At 32.7% G+C, this 13,233-nt stretch overlaps 1 protein-coding gene and 1 long non-coding RNA gene across 2 annotated transcripts; one reads left to right on the top strand and one right to left on the bottom strand.

Annotated features, from left to right (window-relative positions):
• Positions 1 to 2,076: 2,076 nt before the first annotated feature.
• On the bottom strand, positions 2,077 to 3,491 carry LOC121263741. The gene is made up of 2 exons (XR_005940328.1): positions 2,955 to 3,491; positions 2,077 to 2,352 (listed from the first exon to the last, which is right to left on the bottom strand). It is a non-coding gene; the product is annotated as an uncharacterized LOC121263741 (long non-coding RNA).
• Positions 3,492 to 8,146: 4,655 nt separating this feature from the next.
• LOC121263739 (UDP-N-acetylglucosamine transporter UGNT1-like) lies at positions 8,147 to 13,157 on the top strand. The gene is made up of 10 exons (XM_041166805.1): positions 8,147 to 8,555; positions 9,142 to 9,218; positions 9,680 to 9,841; positions 9,948 to 10,081; positions 10,703 to 10,833; positions 10,926 to 10,970; positions 11,091 to 11,188; positions 12,048 to 12,155; positions 12,445 to 12,501; positions 12,624 to 13,157. The coding sequence occupies exons 1-10, from the start codon at positions 8,387 to 8,389 to the stop codon at positions 12,696 to 12,698; spliced, it is 1,056 nt and encodes a 351-aa protein (XP_041022739.1). The 5' UTR covers positions 8,147 to 8,386; the 3' UTR covers positions 12,699 to 13,157.
• Positions 13,158 to 13,233: the final 76 nt, after the last annotated feature.

Below are 13,233 nucleotides of genomic sequence, written 5' to 3'. Positions count from 1 at the left end.
AAATAAATTTATAAATTAACGTAACTTTTAATATTAAAATTACTTTTATTATAAAATAAATAAAGCTTATCATAAAAAGTCGAGTCAGTTTACAAATTTATTTTTAAAAAATCTCTTTATAACTGTAATATTTCTCTATCTAAGTCAAAAAATCCTGTGTTAACCTATCTATGTATGTATTTTGTACATCATTAAAGTGTTTATTAAATATCGCACTTTAACTTTGAAATGTGAATTTAGGATGATTGAATTATAAACTTAGAACAAATCATCATTAATTTACAATAACTTGCTTGATATATAATATAGTATAATTTTTTTTTATAAGATTAGCCTATATAATTATTATTAGAGTGAAAAAACTTAAAAGACGAAAATCATCATTTACCAGCTTGGCCATTGATGCATGCATTGTGCGTCTTTTGAATTAGTCACCAAGTGCAACCATCCATGAGCACGGCACACGTGACGTGGGATCCAGCATACATAGACTGTTGTCGTTAGGTCTACTTCCATGCACGTTGGACATGGTTTCTTCAAGCTTTCACATTAATGACAGATTTATATGACGTTAATCTCGAGCCACTAGAGACCTCAGACCTGCAGCAGGATGCCAGGAACCCCAGATCAGATACTGTCTTGTCAGAGACGCAAAAACCCCACCATGCGGCCTTACATGTTTCGATTGAGTTTGATGCTATTTTTTCTTTTCAAAGTCCAAGACTCTCTCTCTCTGTCTCGTAATTTTCATGATCATTAGTAGTTGGTTTGAATCCTCGATCGGAAAAAGGCGCAAGAGAAGGTCAAGTCGATGGGCGGGGTGCTACGTGTTGGGGCACCAAAGCTGCAGAGAGTGCAGACAGTATCATCTTCTTTTGTTTCATATATCATTTCTTCCAATAAAATCAGTACGTTCTGTGAACTCATCTTTCCACCTTTCTATTTTCCAACCATCGTGATAAAGCTTTTGAAAAGCTACCCGTCCTTTGAGATTCCGCAATTTCAATAGCTTCCACGCCGAAGAATTCTATCGTATTATTCACTTCACACTTTATATTTATAAATTTTTTATATAAAATGTATAGTATTTTTTATAAGATATAAGAGTATTTCATAAAGTATAAAGTGTAGTTTAATAAATAGTAATTGATGAAGACAATTTTTGTTCTTAAATAATATTGCTAATTTATATATATATATATATATATATTAAGTGAAAGCAACGTGTAATATATGTTTGCTTAGTTTATATTTACTTTTTTTTGTTAAAAACTAATTTTTCTTTAAAAAGAACGTAATGTTTTTGATTAATTAAATAACAATGTAATATTTAAGTAATTTATAAATAATTACACGCTGTGATATATTATAAAATAAGAGTATTAATAGAAGCTATAACATAACCTTATAAATAAATAATATTGTCCATAGTTTTATGAAAGTTGTTTGAGATAATTTTAATTCTAAGATGACGATCCAATATTTTTCTCATCTTGCATTGCCTCACGTCAATAAGCTCTATCTTCTCTCTCTCTCTCTCTAAGATTCACATCTCTCTCCATATCACACGAAATTTCTTCCGAGTGTATAGTTTTGAAAGTGAAGTCATAGTTTGTGGATCTTATGGATCTCTCCGGCGATTTTAGTTTGTAGTTGGTGTTGCGATTGTTGGGCATTTTTTTCATATTTGTGATACACTAGTAAACTCACTGCCTTGTCCCTCATTGTTTTTCATCCACAATATCCTTCCACTTCCTGACCAAAACAAAACCATCGCAATAAATTTTGAACAACTTTCTCCAACACTTGCACTATCATGTGCAAGATTAGAAACGAAAAAAATAAGAACATTTGTACATATTTCTCTTAAATTTTGGTCACTAATAGCTTCACCAATCTCCGGACATCGCTTGATGAATGCTTTCAAAATCGATTCACATGCCTTCCTACTATATCAATCTCCTATAATTCAAAATAGCAACAGATGAATAAATATTAGATAATTATTATAATTCAAAAAGATTAATTTAAAAATACCAAGAAAAATCTAGTAGCATAAATTAGAAGATAAAAACATTAGTTCAAAGACAAATAAGTTAAAATAGGCCATAGGTTGATACAAGTTTGGGAGAATTGAAATTACAGTTTTTCCTAATAGGAGCATATATGATGCAGAGGTTTTCTTGCACAATTTTTTCTTTTTCTTTTTCGTTAACATAAAGCTGTGAGTCATTCCAGATTATCATATTCAGTATTTACAGAAGGTTTAAACTTCAAGAGCTCTACTTATGATGGTTCAATTGTGTAGATCTTTTTGCTCTCTAAGAGAATGGATAGAACTTGGAAGCTCCACTGCAAAACAACATATGGATTAACAAGAAAAAGTTTTCAGAGAAAAAATGGTCCTACAAAATCAATACTAAAAAATGAAATAAATCTCAGTGAAAGACAAACAAGAATCCACGAAAATATAGTGGCCATCATATACATCAATAAAAGGCAGAAGATATGCCAAATTCTTATATAGTAGATGAACCTTTAAGACGATCTTACACCATAATCATGATTATCATATAGCAAATCTTTTGATTAAGATAGGCTAAGCTTATTATATATACTAATGGGCTCTAGAAATAAATCGTCCCACAAAGAAACAAATAGTGTATTAGTTTTTAGATATAAAATTGGGACCTTGTATAGGTGTCATCCCCAAAAATTAGTAAATGTTTAGAACAATTAATTAAGTACAAAAACAAATAAATAGAGCTAAGCATGGAACCAACTCTTTGTTACACAATCAACCTTGCAAACTACAGGGGATGGTAGCAATGTAAGATAAAATCATCAAATCCATATATAGAAAATGGATAAAAAAAAATGAAATATAAACATAAATGATAAAAATCAACTGGAGGTAAAAAAGTTAAACCATATGCAGAAAGTGGTGGGCTTACCAAGTAGGATAGCGATCTATCACCATTTGCATTCGTGTAACCATCCATATCAGATTCTTTTTGCATAACTCTGGCATTGAACCAAAGCCATCACCAAGAAGTCTAGCACTCTTAACATGATTAAGGGCAGTTTCTTAGAACCAAAAGTAAGAGGAATAAGGCAATAGCTCATGAAAAAAAATCTCAGACACATGCTATTCAAGAAAAACAGAACGACTTGTTAAATGATGTAATTTTGGTTTTTAAATAAGTGGTATAAAATTTGAAGAATTAATCGTATCTACAAATGATTCATCAATGTCTCTATAGAAGCTGTACGATCAGCACCTATTTCATATGATCTAATAGAAAAATTTTGCCGGAACACCAAACCATCCTGAACAATTCTCCCAAGACCAAAAGGGTCAATGAGCATGTTAGGCCGCCTAGGTTTCCAATCAAGCATCATCCACTACTTCTCAGCAGCCAAGAAGATTATGGTGATAACGGCAATAAGCATGCTCCAATCAGGTAACGTGTTAATGAAAGTCCTAGGGGCAGCCCAAGTGATTATAAATTAGGATTTTGTAATGGGCATTTTAGGAAAAAAAAGGAACAATTGTGAAATAGAGATATAGAAAAAAGGCGGGCGCAGGGGTGCGGACATATTTAATTCCATATCAAAGAAAACATTTACAACCTCACATGAATACCAAACAACTGGATGCTGATACTTTGCATATTGTAACAGTAACATAAAAGCATTTCTTTTAACCATGTGCCCCCAAGTCATAGAATCATTGCCAGAAAATTACCTGGGTACCAACCAACAGGAAAACATTTGCTTTTTCAAGACCAGCAATGGTACTATTCATTATATATCTTGATCGCAGATCAGCATCGGGATTCATGCCATTTCCTTCACACCATAGATTGTTTGACCCCAATCTGTTTAAGAAATCTTTTAGTGCCATCATGGATTCAGCATCAGACAGCTTGCCAGCAATCCCAACAATTTCCTCCCCCTTAGCTTGATGCAATACCTCAGTAACCACAACAAGAGCATCACGCCAACTAACAGCCTTAAAATGCCCATCAACACCACGAATCATAGGGTCATTTAGCCTTTGCCTCTTCAAACCATCATAAAAAAAAGGAGTCTTATCTGATATCCACTCTTCATTAATGTCCTGCAACAAGTAAGAGTAGATGGCTCAATAGGTAAACTAATACATAGAAGATAGTTAAGTAACATTCCTTTTTTGCTAACCAGAAGTTCCAAAAGTTTATACTTGTATACCTATAAGTTTAAGATTGTCCTACAAAGGACAAAACGGGAACCAAAATTCTCCACTCTATTTAAATGAAATGCAAAAGATAAAATGAATTATGCATATTAAAGTTTATTTTGTTCCTTTATAAAAAATCGAGGTCAAATACAAAGTCAGCTTCATAGCCTTCATTAACTCTTCAAGTTCCACAATTGACATAGGAATCAAACCATTAAATGGTTGAGTCAAATCTAGAGAGAGAGAGGGAGAGAGAGAGAGGGGCCTTAAAGCACCACTGATCCAAGCCAGTAACTGAAGAAATGATATTTACAAGGAAAAAGCCATGGAAGTGAGACAAGATTGGTTCATTTATTCCAAAGTTTGATCAGGTGCTCAATTTAATCAAACTGCTATGATATACGTTAGCATAATTTACCTGTGTGTTTGATCAGGAGCAGGGGATAAAGAATGCGGATGTAGCGGCAGTAGCAACTATGATGAATTTCTATGGCCCAATAGAATCAATCAACGTTTGTCGCCAATCAGAGCACTTTTTTCAGAGAAACTCTGTGTTTGTCATGTAAAGGAAATTACAACCAATGGCGATAATATTTAGAAACACGAACCAGACACCAATATGCAGCGAAAAAGCTTTATTAAGCATCGTGAAAACCCATACAACTAAAGCAAAGCAATTGCCTCGATAAATTACAGTACAAACAGAATGTCGTCGGTCTCTATGGTTCAGATGAAGAATAAGTAAAAGTAAAAGTAAAAACTACTTAAATAGACAAAAAAATAGCTAAGAATGATTCTCATAGAAAAAGATACTAATTAGAAAAAGTAAAAAAAATAGAGATCTAGGACGCCTATGCTTGGTTTTGTATGTAGAATATCTTAATTCCCATGTGATTTTCATATTTTTTTGTCATGTGCTCGGAGGTATAACCATCTTTGCACAAAATGAAGTAGAAAAAGAAAAAATAGAAAACGTCACAATTTAGCATAAGATATTCACATGACAAAACCCATAGAAATTAAACGCAAAAACCCTAAATGCAAAACTATTTACACATATCCAAATGCACGAAACAGAGGTCCAGAAAATCCGCAAAAATCCAAATTCGAAGTACGAGATGCCAAAAACATTAACACAAAATCCGGCTAGCAAATTTCCATCGAGCAGGCTTCTGTTGATTGCGATTTCTGTCAAGCCCTAGGAATCCATTTAAAAACCTCATAAAAACATAAAAAAAAAAAAATTAATCGTAATATAAGAAAATATAAATTCGAAACCACAAAAAATCTAAAAAACATTAAAAAGAATGAGAAATACTGGGCAAATTAACCTTTTAGAAGCAATCTTTTGGAAAAAAAATGTCATCGACCACCTGTTTTCCATGTTGAGAAAGAAATAGTCAACCCAACCATCGCGATTTTCTCATCCACTCTCAACAATTCATTTTCTCTCCTAAATCGGCGATGCAGTCTGCCACTGGCGCCCTCTGTTGGCGAAAAGAGCCCATTAATGTCGTCGTTTTCCCTTGGGGAGATATCAGGGGCTTGCCTTGACGACATTTCCAGATCGCCTTTTGCTCAAGAGGTTTTCAGAAATGAGAGAAATTGATAGAGAGCGATGAATATGAAGAGGTTGGTGCTAGAAGCATTACTTTCTATTCTCATAGATATTATTTTACAACAACCAATTAAATAAATGAAGTTAGACGATCCTGACGGATTTAAAGGAAAGTTAACAGAAAATTACTTCTTTCCGTTAAAATAAGAAATTTTTGTTTGATAGGCTCTTTATATATATAGATAGATATTTTAAAAAATCATAATAACGTAAACTCAATACGTGCCTGATGAATTAAAATTTAAGCTTTATTATTTCGATATTGTCAAATATTTAAAACTAGAAGGATGCCGTTTTGCACCTCCAATATGAGTTTAAATAGTATTTTTATTTTTTTACCTATTGTTATTGAGATGACAAAAAAAGATGAAAGGAAGAATAAAATAAATGAATGAAAGAGAAAAAAAAAAATCATTGAAATTCGGAAGACAAAAAAGTTCCTAATTGGGTGGGTCCATGGGCCTATAAAAAACCTAGTCTTTATTCCATACTTTATTGTTGCGTCTGGCTTTAATTGGTTTGGGCCAAGTACTCGCTCCATCTAACATTAATGGATTTGTATCCAGTGCTTGCATTTTTTAGTTTAAAAAATGGTAAATATATATTATTTTTCATAATATATTAAACAATTATATTTTAAAATGAAAGATAATTTAGTAAAATATTTTATAAAAATAACATCACTTTACAAAAACACATTCACTTTAAAATATGTATTATGAAATATGTTGTGAAATGTGTTATGTAGATATATTACTCATTAATTTTTTTATTTTTTAAATATTTTTTTTAAAGACATCAATATATTAATAACTACTTCTTTTAACTATTAAATAAAAAAATTAAAAAATTAAATATATGAATAGTGGAAGACAGAATCATTGTACATGGTATATTTTCCTTCCGATTAACGTTTGGGCATCGACCTTTATTCATTTTTCATTTTCCTTTGCAAGTGTTCACAAAAGTGTCAACCGTCTCTTGAACTGTCTTTTTTTTTTTTTTTTAAAGAAATAACGAGTATATAATTTTACATTTTACGCTGTTATCCTGCCTGTGCTCTCTCTCTCTCTCTTTCTCTCTCTCTCTCTCTCGAAAATCATTAGAATCAATTTTGATATTCGCAATTATTGCGTCACTTGAGAAATATAACTGAATATCTAAATTTTTTATGTGCTTTCGTTCTTTTCATTAATATTATATATATATGTATATATCCATGTGATAATATATATATATATATACAATAATTATTAGTTATATAAATATTTTTACATATTTTAATTGTGTGAATCATCTAATTGTAACTAGACGAGATTTTGAAGAAAATATATCCGTTGAGTTCGAATCAAACTTTAAACATGTTTACTACGATAAGACAATTTTAACATGTGTGTCTAGAGATGATAAATTCATCAACATTTTTTTTTTTTATAAATATCATATTAGTAATAGATTTTTTTTTTTTAATTGTAGATATCCAGGCTAGTTTGCGCGCATCTCAACTAATCTCATAAAACCCTGAAGTTAACAACCAGGTAAACCTCCAATAGCCTTAAAGAGAAATTGAACTAGTGACTATTGGAAAACAAATCCAATGTTCAACCGGCTGAGCTACCCCTTCAGGATTTATTAGTAATAGAAAATTGAATACAAAATCTTATAAACTAGTGAACTATAATTTTCTACAAGCATAATACAATGAGAAATATTGTTTCCCATTATAACTTTCATCAATTTTAGATATTAAAATTAAATAAATGCAAATTTATTTATTGAAATATACACTAATATAAAGTACATATTTTGGATTGCGGTGAAAAATATAATTTATAGCTTTGAGACTTATAACTTATAGCTTAAATAATAAATTATACTATTAAAAATTTATTTATTATTGGATAATCATATGTTTAAAGTGTTTTTAAATATGTTACATTTGTTTGAAAACAAATTAAAATACTTTATAATGTAGAAATGGCAATCATTTGATTTGTTAAAAATTATGATCATATATTTAAAAATTTAAAAATTATAATTATCTGAAAATTATATGAATATATTCACTAATTGACAATCTTTTCAAAATTTAAACTATATTTCAAATTATTTGAAAAAACATGTTTGAGGAAAAAATCAAACGTACATTTTAATTTATTTGAAATTAAAAATATTTACATGTAACATCCAAATAATTTAATTTTTTCATTAAAATATTTTTAAGACTATTTAAACAAAATTTAAAACTCTTAACTCAACGTACGTTATGATATGAATTATGAAAATATGAGACAAAGAAAAAGGTAAAAAAAATTGTCCGATTCAATTTGGGCATACGGGCATGCACGGCCATTGCTGAAATTGCCTCACCGTCGGAAATTTCCAAATCCATAGGACGGGCGCTCTGAGACTGAGTGCTTGACTTGACCCGATCAAGTCTAGCCAATCATTGACTTCCGACTCGTCTTTGAAATAGGTCGTTCAGTTTCGCCGGCGAAGAAAACCTCCATTTCACGAAGAAAGAGATACACTTGGCAGAGGTAGAGATGTCTTTGAAGGCTTCGAGTTCGTCGAATAATCTGATACTGCCAGTTTCGGATCCTCCACGCGACGAAGAGAGAGGCAAACTTCTCAAGGGCGATGAGAAGCTCTTCCAAGGGTCTGCCATGACCAAAAGAGGAGCCTATGCTGCAATCTCTTACATGTCTTGCGCAGGTATATCTCTCCAATAGATTTGAAAATAAAGCTTCCAGTTTCAGTATTGTTTCGCTTTTTATCCTATCTAATTTGCCTCAGAATCTTAATAATCAGTGAATTTGGAAGAATTTAAATTTCAATCGTGTTCTGAATCCATTTTACTTATTTTTCTCGTCACGGTATGTTTCAACTTAGTTTGTTTATTAAGGTTTAACCTTATGAAGCAGGTAATAAAATTGGCTGCGAAATTCTGTGAGAATTGAGTTTCCAAATGTCTTACTGTAATCCATGATGGGATGCTGAATTTGATACTTATTTTATCCTGCTAATTGCTGGTTTTCTATAAATAGCTGTAGTATCCATGTCTTCTCACGAATTCGCAAGCCTATAGGCTATAGCTTAACCAAAATCACATTAGCTAAGGTAGGTGCGATTGTGTTGTTCAGTTGGCATACTGCCATTGAGAGATAAAGTCAAGCTTATTTGTTTGTAGCTGGGCTTGTGCGACAGGTGTTCTCGAGATCATTCCCTCATTTCTCTAAGCGTTTTCAGACACATCTAGTGCTACACTTAGATTTTAACTTGTGTCCCATTTACTCTGCAGTGCTCTTGATATTGTTCAACAAAGCAGCTCTTTCATCCTATAGCTTCCCAAGTGCAAATGTCATCACACTTTTTCAGGTATTTATTGCAAGTTATAATGAATGAATGAAATAGTGCTTTTGAAGGTCTGAAGTTGCCAAAGTCTTGTATTCCATTTTCCCATTAGATCTTTTATGGATTGTAATGGACTCAATACTAAGGCCTCGTTTGGATGTTGAGATGAGATGAAAAATATGCGAGTAGTAATGAAATGGTTTGAGTTAAGGTGTTTTATCTGATCAATTTATTGGCTTTAATAAATTGCAAGGCTTGGCTTTAATAAGACCTTTGTAATTGATTATCATTGGCCATTTTTTTACAAAATATATTTCTGTGTCTATTTATTGGTAACGTACTCCTTCTCTCTCTCTCAGAAAAGAAAGTACATGCTTTATGTTTCTGTTCTGCCAAATTTACTAGTTAGGCTTTGAAGTTTGACTGCCAACAGAAGAATTGTTTGAAGATTTATGTGCATATTTTTAATTTTGTTTCTACTGCAGATGATATGTTCATGTTGTTTTCTCTATGCAATGAGACGCTTGAAGATAATTTCTTTCACAGTAGGTGAATCTTTGACCGTGTCTGACAATGCAACAACATTTGTACCATTGAAGACGTTAAGGCACACCTTTCCTCTTTCAGGAGCCTATTTGCTTTACATGGTAGGTATATTTCATTATGCTGAAAACATTCTTTTGGTGTTTGAATGTTAAGAACATTATTTGTTAGTTATTTATAATGTCTATTATTCCTCTATCTCTTTGAAAGCTGGCCACTATGGAGTCTGTCCGTGGAGTAAATGTTCCCATGTACACTACCCTCAGGCGAACTACTGTGGTATTTACAATGGTTGTGGAATATATTCTGGCAGGGCAGAAGTACACATCTTCTATAGTTGGAAGGTAAATGGCTTTTTATACAGCAATTTTAAACTTTTGCCCTCAAACAGCTCACTGCATAAGGTACTCTATTATCAAGGGTAGCCCTGTGCATATTCTGTTAACATAATTGATTAAAGATCAGGTACAATGCTAGTAAGAATTCAAAGATGATTACATGAAAGGCTTATGATTGCTATTTTTTGTATTAAGCATGCAAGATGTGCTTTTAAGAAATGAGAAGCCTGGTTTCACACATAATTAAACAATTTTCCCCTCTTTAGATGACAGTATAAAGTAGAATCTTGCTCACTATATTAGTAAGACGATGTGTGTGTGTGTGTGGATATTCAACTTCATTATTGTAAATTTCTTCCTTGTTAATCAGTCAGGCAGTTAACATAAGCGAGAAAACTCTTATGCAAAAGGTTATTGTTGTTGTTGGTAAAATCTTACCATTTGTAGTGAATGATTAAGTGTATGCCATGTCGCTTGTGCAGACAAACATATTGCACACCCTCTAACCCCTTTAGCCTCGTTATTTATAAAACCTTGTGTTACTACAGATAGTCGTGAGACATTTTACTTGAATGCCCAAGTTTCTAATTCCCTCATTTAACTGAAAAAACTTAAGAATGTTATCAGTGTTGGATTGATCGTTCTTGGTGCATTTATTGCGGGAGCTCGGGACCTCTCTTTTGATGGCTATGGCTATGCTGTTGTTTTCTTATCCAACATCACCACAGCAATATATCTGGCAACCATAGCTCGTGTTGGTAGTACCATAACCTTTGAGAATCTTTGAATGGCATTTTCTCTTTGCCTGCTTTACATCTTTTTTAGATATTCACTGTTTTTTTGTTCTCAGGGAAATCCAGTGGTCTGAATAGCTTTGGCCTTATGTGGTGCAATGGTAAGCTAACGGTTCCTAACCTGAATTTGTTAGTTGAATCTCATAGTTTTCCTGCAAATAAAGTGATGCATTTATTTTAGTCTATCTATGACACAGAACAATAATGCTCTTCTATAACAGGAATAATATGTGGACCAGTTCTGCTGTTTTGGACATTTGTTCGGGGTGACTTGGAGATGACAATTAATTTCCCTTACTTGCTCTCACCTGGTTTTTTGGTACTATTTGCTCATTGGTGAATCTCAGATAATATATATAGATAGATATGCGAATATATATGTTTATATATATATTTCATGGTTGGAAGTCATCTTGAATCTCCATGCATGTTCTTTGTTGTAGTCAGGAGGGCAGCTTTGTCCAATATTTTCCTGTATATACACCAATATATCTTGATTTTCATCCTTGAACAGCATACCTTTTGTCTATTTTCCTTTTTTGGTTATTGTTGTTTAAATTTCTTTCAAACTGTCCTGTTTGTTAGTATGGTTACTCCTCTTATAGTCCCCCCCCCCCCCCAAAAAAAAAGGCTTTCCAAAATTGAGTGTGCATATTGTTTTTTTTTTTTTTTTTATAAGTGTGCATGTTGTTCTTGAAGCTGTATACAAAGTTAGGGCAAAATCTTCCATCAGAATGTCATTCGTTTTTTGGCTCATCGATTTTATTCCGATACATAATTCATTCGCTGTATATTTTATTAAACTTAGAATAAATCTCCTGTGCTGAATTTATTTAGAGAAAATATACAATCTCGTGTGTGTATGTGTGGCACACGTGCACGAAACCACGCAGCTATGTGTTTGCACATGCTTGCTTGTGCATTGGTTTTGTAAACAATGACCTGTAGTATTGTGGGTGTGCTTAGATATCCCATGGGATCTTCTCATTGTTTTAATCAATCAAAGGTTTGAGTCTATTAATGATGAGTCTTTAAGTTTAGTGTCCTACTTTGTTGTGGAATTATTGTATTCAGTGTTCACGCCGATATAAATAATTGACTAGTACTTGATCATGTCGTTACTTATTTGGATGGTTTCTACAACCTTGATGCATAATGTTTTCATTCAATTTGTGCAGGCCGTGTTACTTTGTTCATGTATATTGGCTTTCTTCTTGAACTACAGTATATTTCTGAACACGACTCTCAATTCAGCACTGACACAGACAATTTGTGGAAATTTGAAGGTTTGTTTTGCCAACTTTTCCTTGCATCTTGCATGTACTTGCACACGGTTTTGTGGCTTGAGATATGACGGTGTTGTGTGGTACCTACAGCAGTGCATTAGTACATTTCTTGTCTATTTAAACTGGCCAAGCCATTAATGTAGGGTTCAACCAGTTAGAACAAATATCATAAGAACTGGGTGAAAATGATTGTAATGTATATGATTATTCAAGTTTCCATCACGTACAAGTGTTATACTTCTGTTCATAAATATTATGCTGAAATTTGATATTTATTGGGTTCTCACAGGATCTTTTTACAATTGGGTTTGGCTGGTTACTTTTTGGCGGGCTTCCATTTGATTTTGTGAGTACAAAATGCTCTAGCTCAGAGGGCATATTTACTGTGTGTGTGTGTTTATATTCCCTTCTTTTTTCACATTATTGCTATTCTAATGGAACCTGAAGTCCGACGTGTTATGTTTTCAGCTGAATGTTATTGGGCAACTTCTCGGTTTTATTGGCTCTGGTCTGTATGCTTACTATAAGCTCGTGGGGAAATAATTTCTCAAGCCGTTTCATGGCTGACCTTTTCATTGGAGATAGTGAGTTTTTGCCATATTGTTTTCTCCTCCAATCCTGGTTTAATTGGGAAGTGAGATACACTGTTACAACGATGACGAAGAGAGATTTCTGCAGATCCAACTTTTTTCAAAGGGATCAAAATCTGTGTATTCAGAATGAGTTTATTTATAGATGGGTGGGTTTAGAAAATAAAAATGGCATCTAGGCACTCTCAAAGCCATGCCAATGTAATGTGTCTTGAGTATACGCTTTGTAGTATGATGATTCTTTATTGATCCCTCTTCTTGGGTGTGCTGTTTTATCACAGCAAACATGGATTGGGAACAAAATGTAGGAGAGAAATAGGTGGTCAGAGGTTCCTTGGTTTGTTTTCACAGATGAGTTAAAATTAAAGTTAAAAATTGAATAAAATATTGTTAGAATATATTTTTTCAATATCATTTTTGTTTTGAGATTTGAAAAAGTTGAATTGTTTATTATATTTTGTGTGAGAATTTGAGCAAATTGTAATGAT

The sequence above is a fragment of the Juglans microcarpa x Juglans regia genome, chromosome 4S (assembly GCF_004785595.1).
Source record: "Juglans microcarpa x Juglans regia isolate MS1-56 chromosome 4S, Jm3101_v1.0, whole genome shotgun sequence".
In the NCBI taxonomy this organism is placed as follows: domain Eukaryota; kingdom Viridiplantae; phylum Streptophyta; class Magnoliopsida; order Fagales; family Juglandaceae; genus Juglans; species Juglans microcarpa x Juglans regia.
Note: the sequence above shows the minus strand (reverse complement) of the source record. Positions and strands in the feature narration are given on the sequence as shown.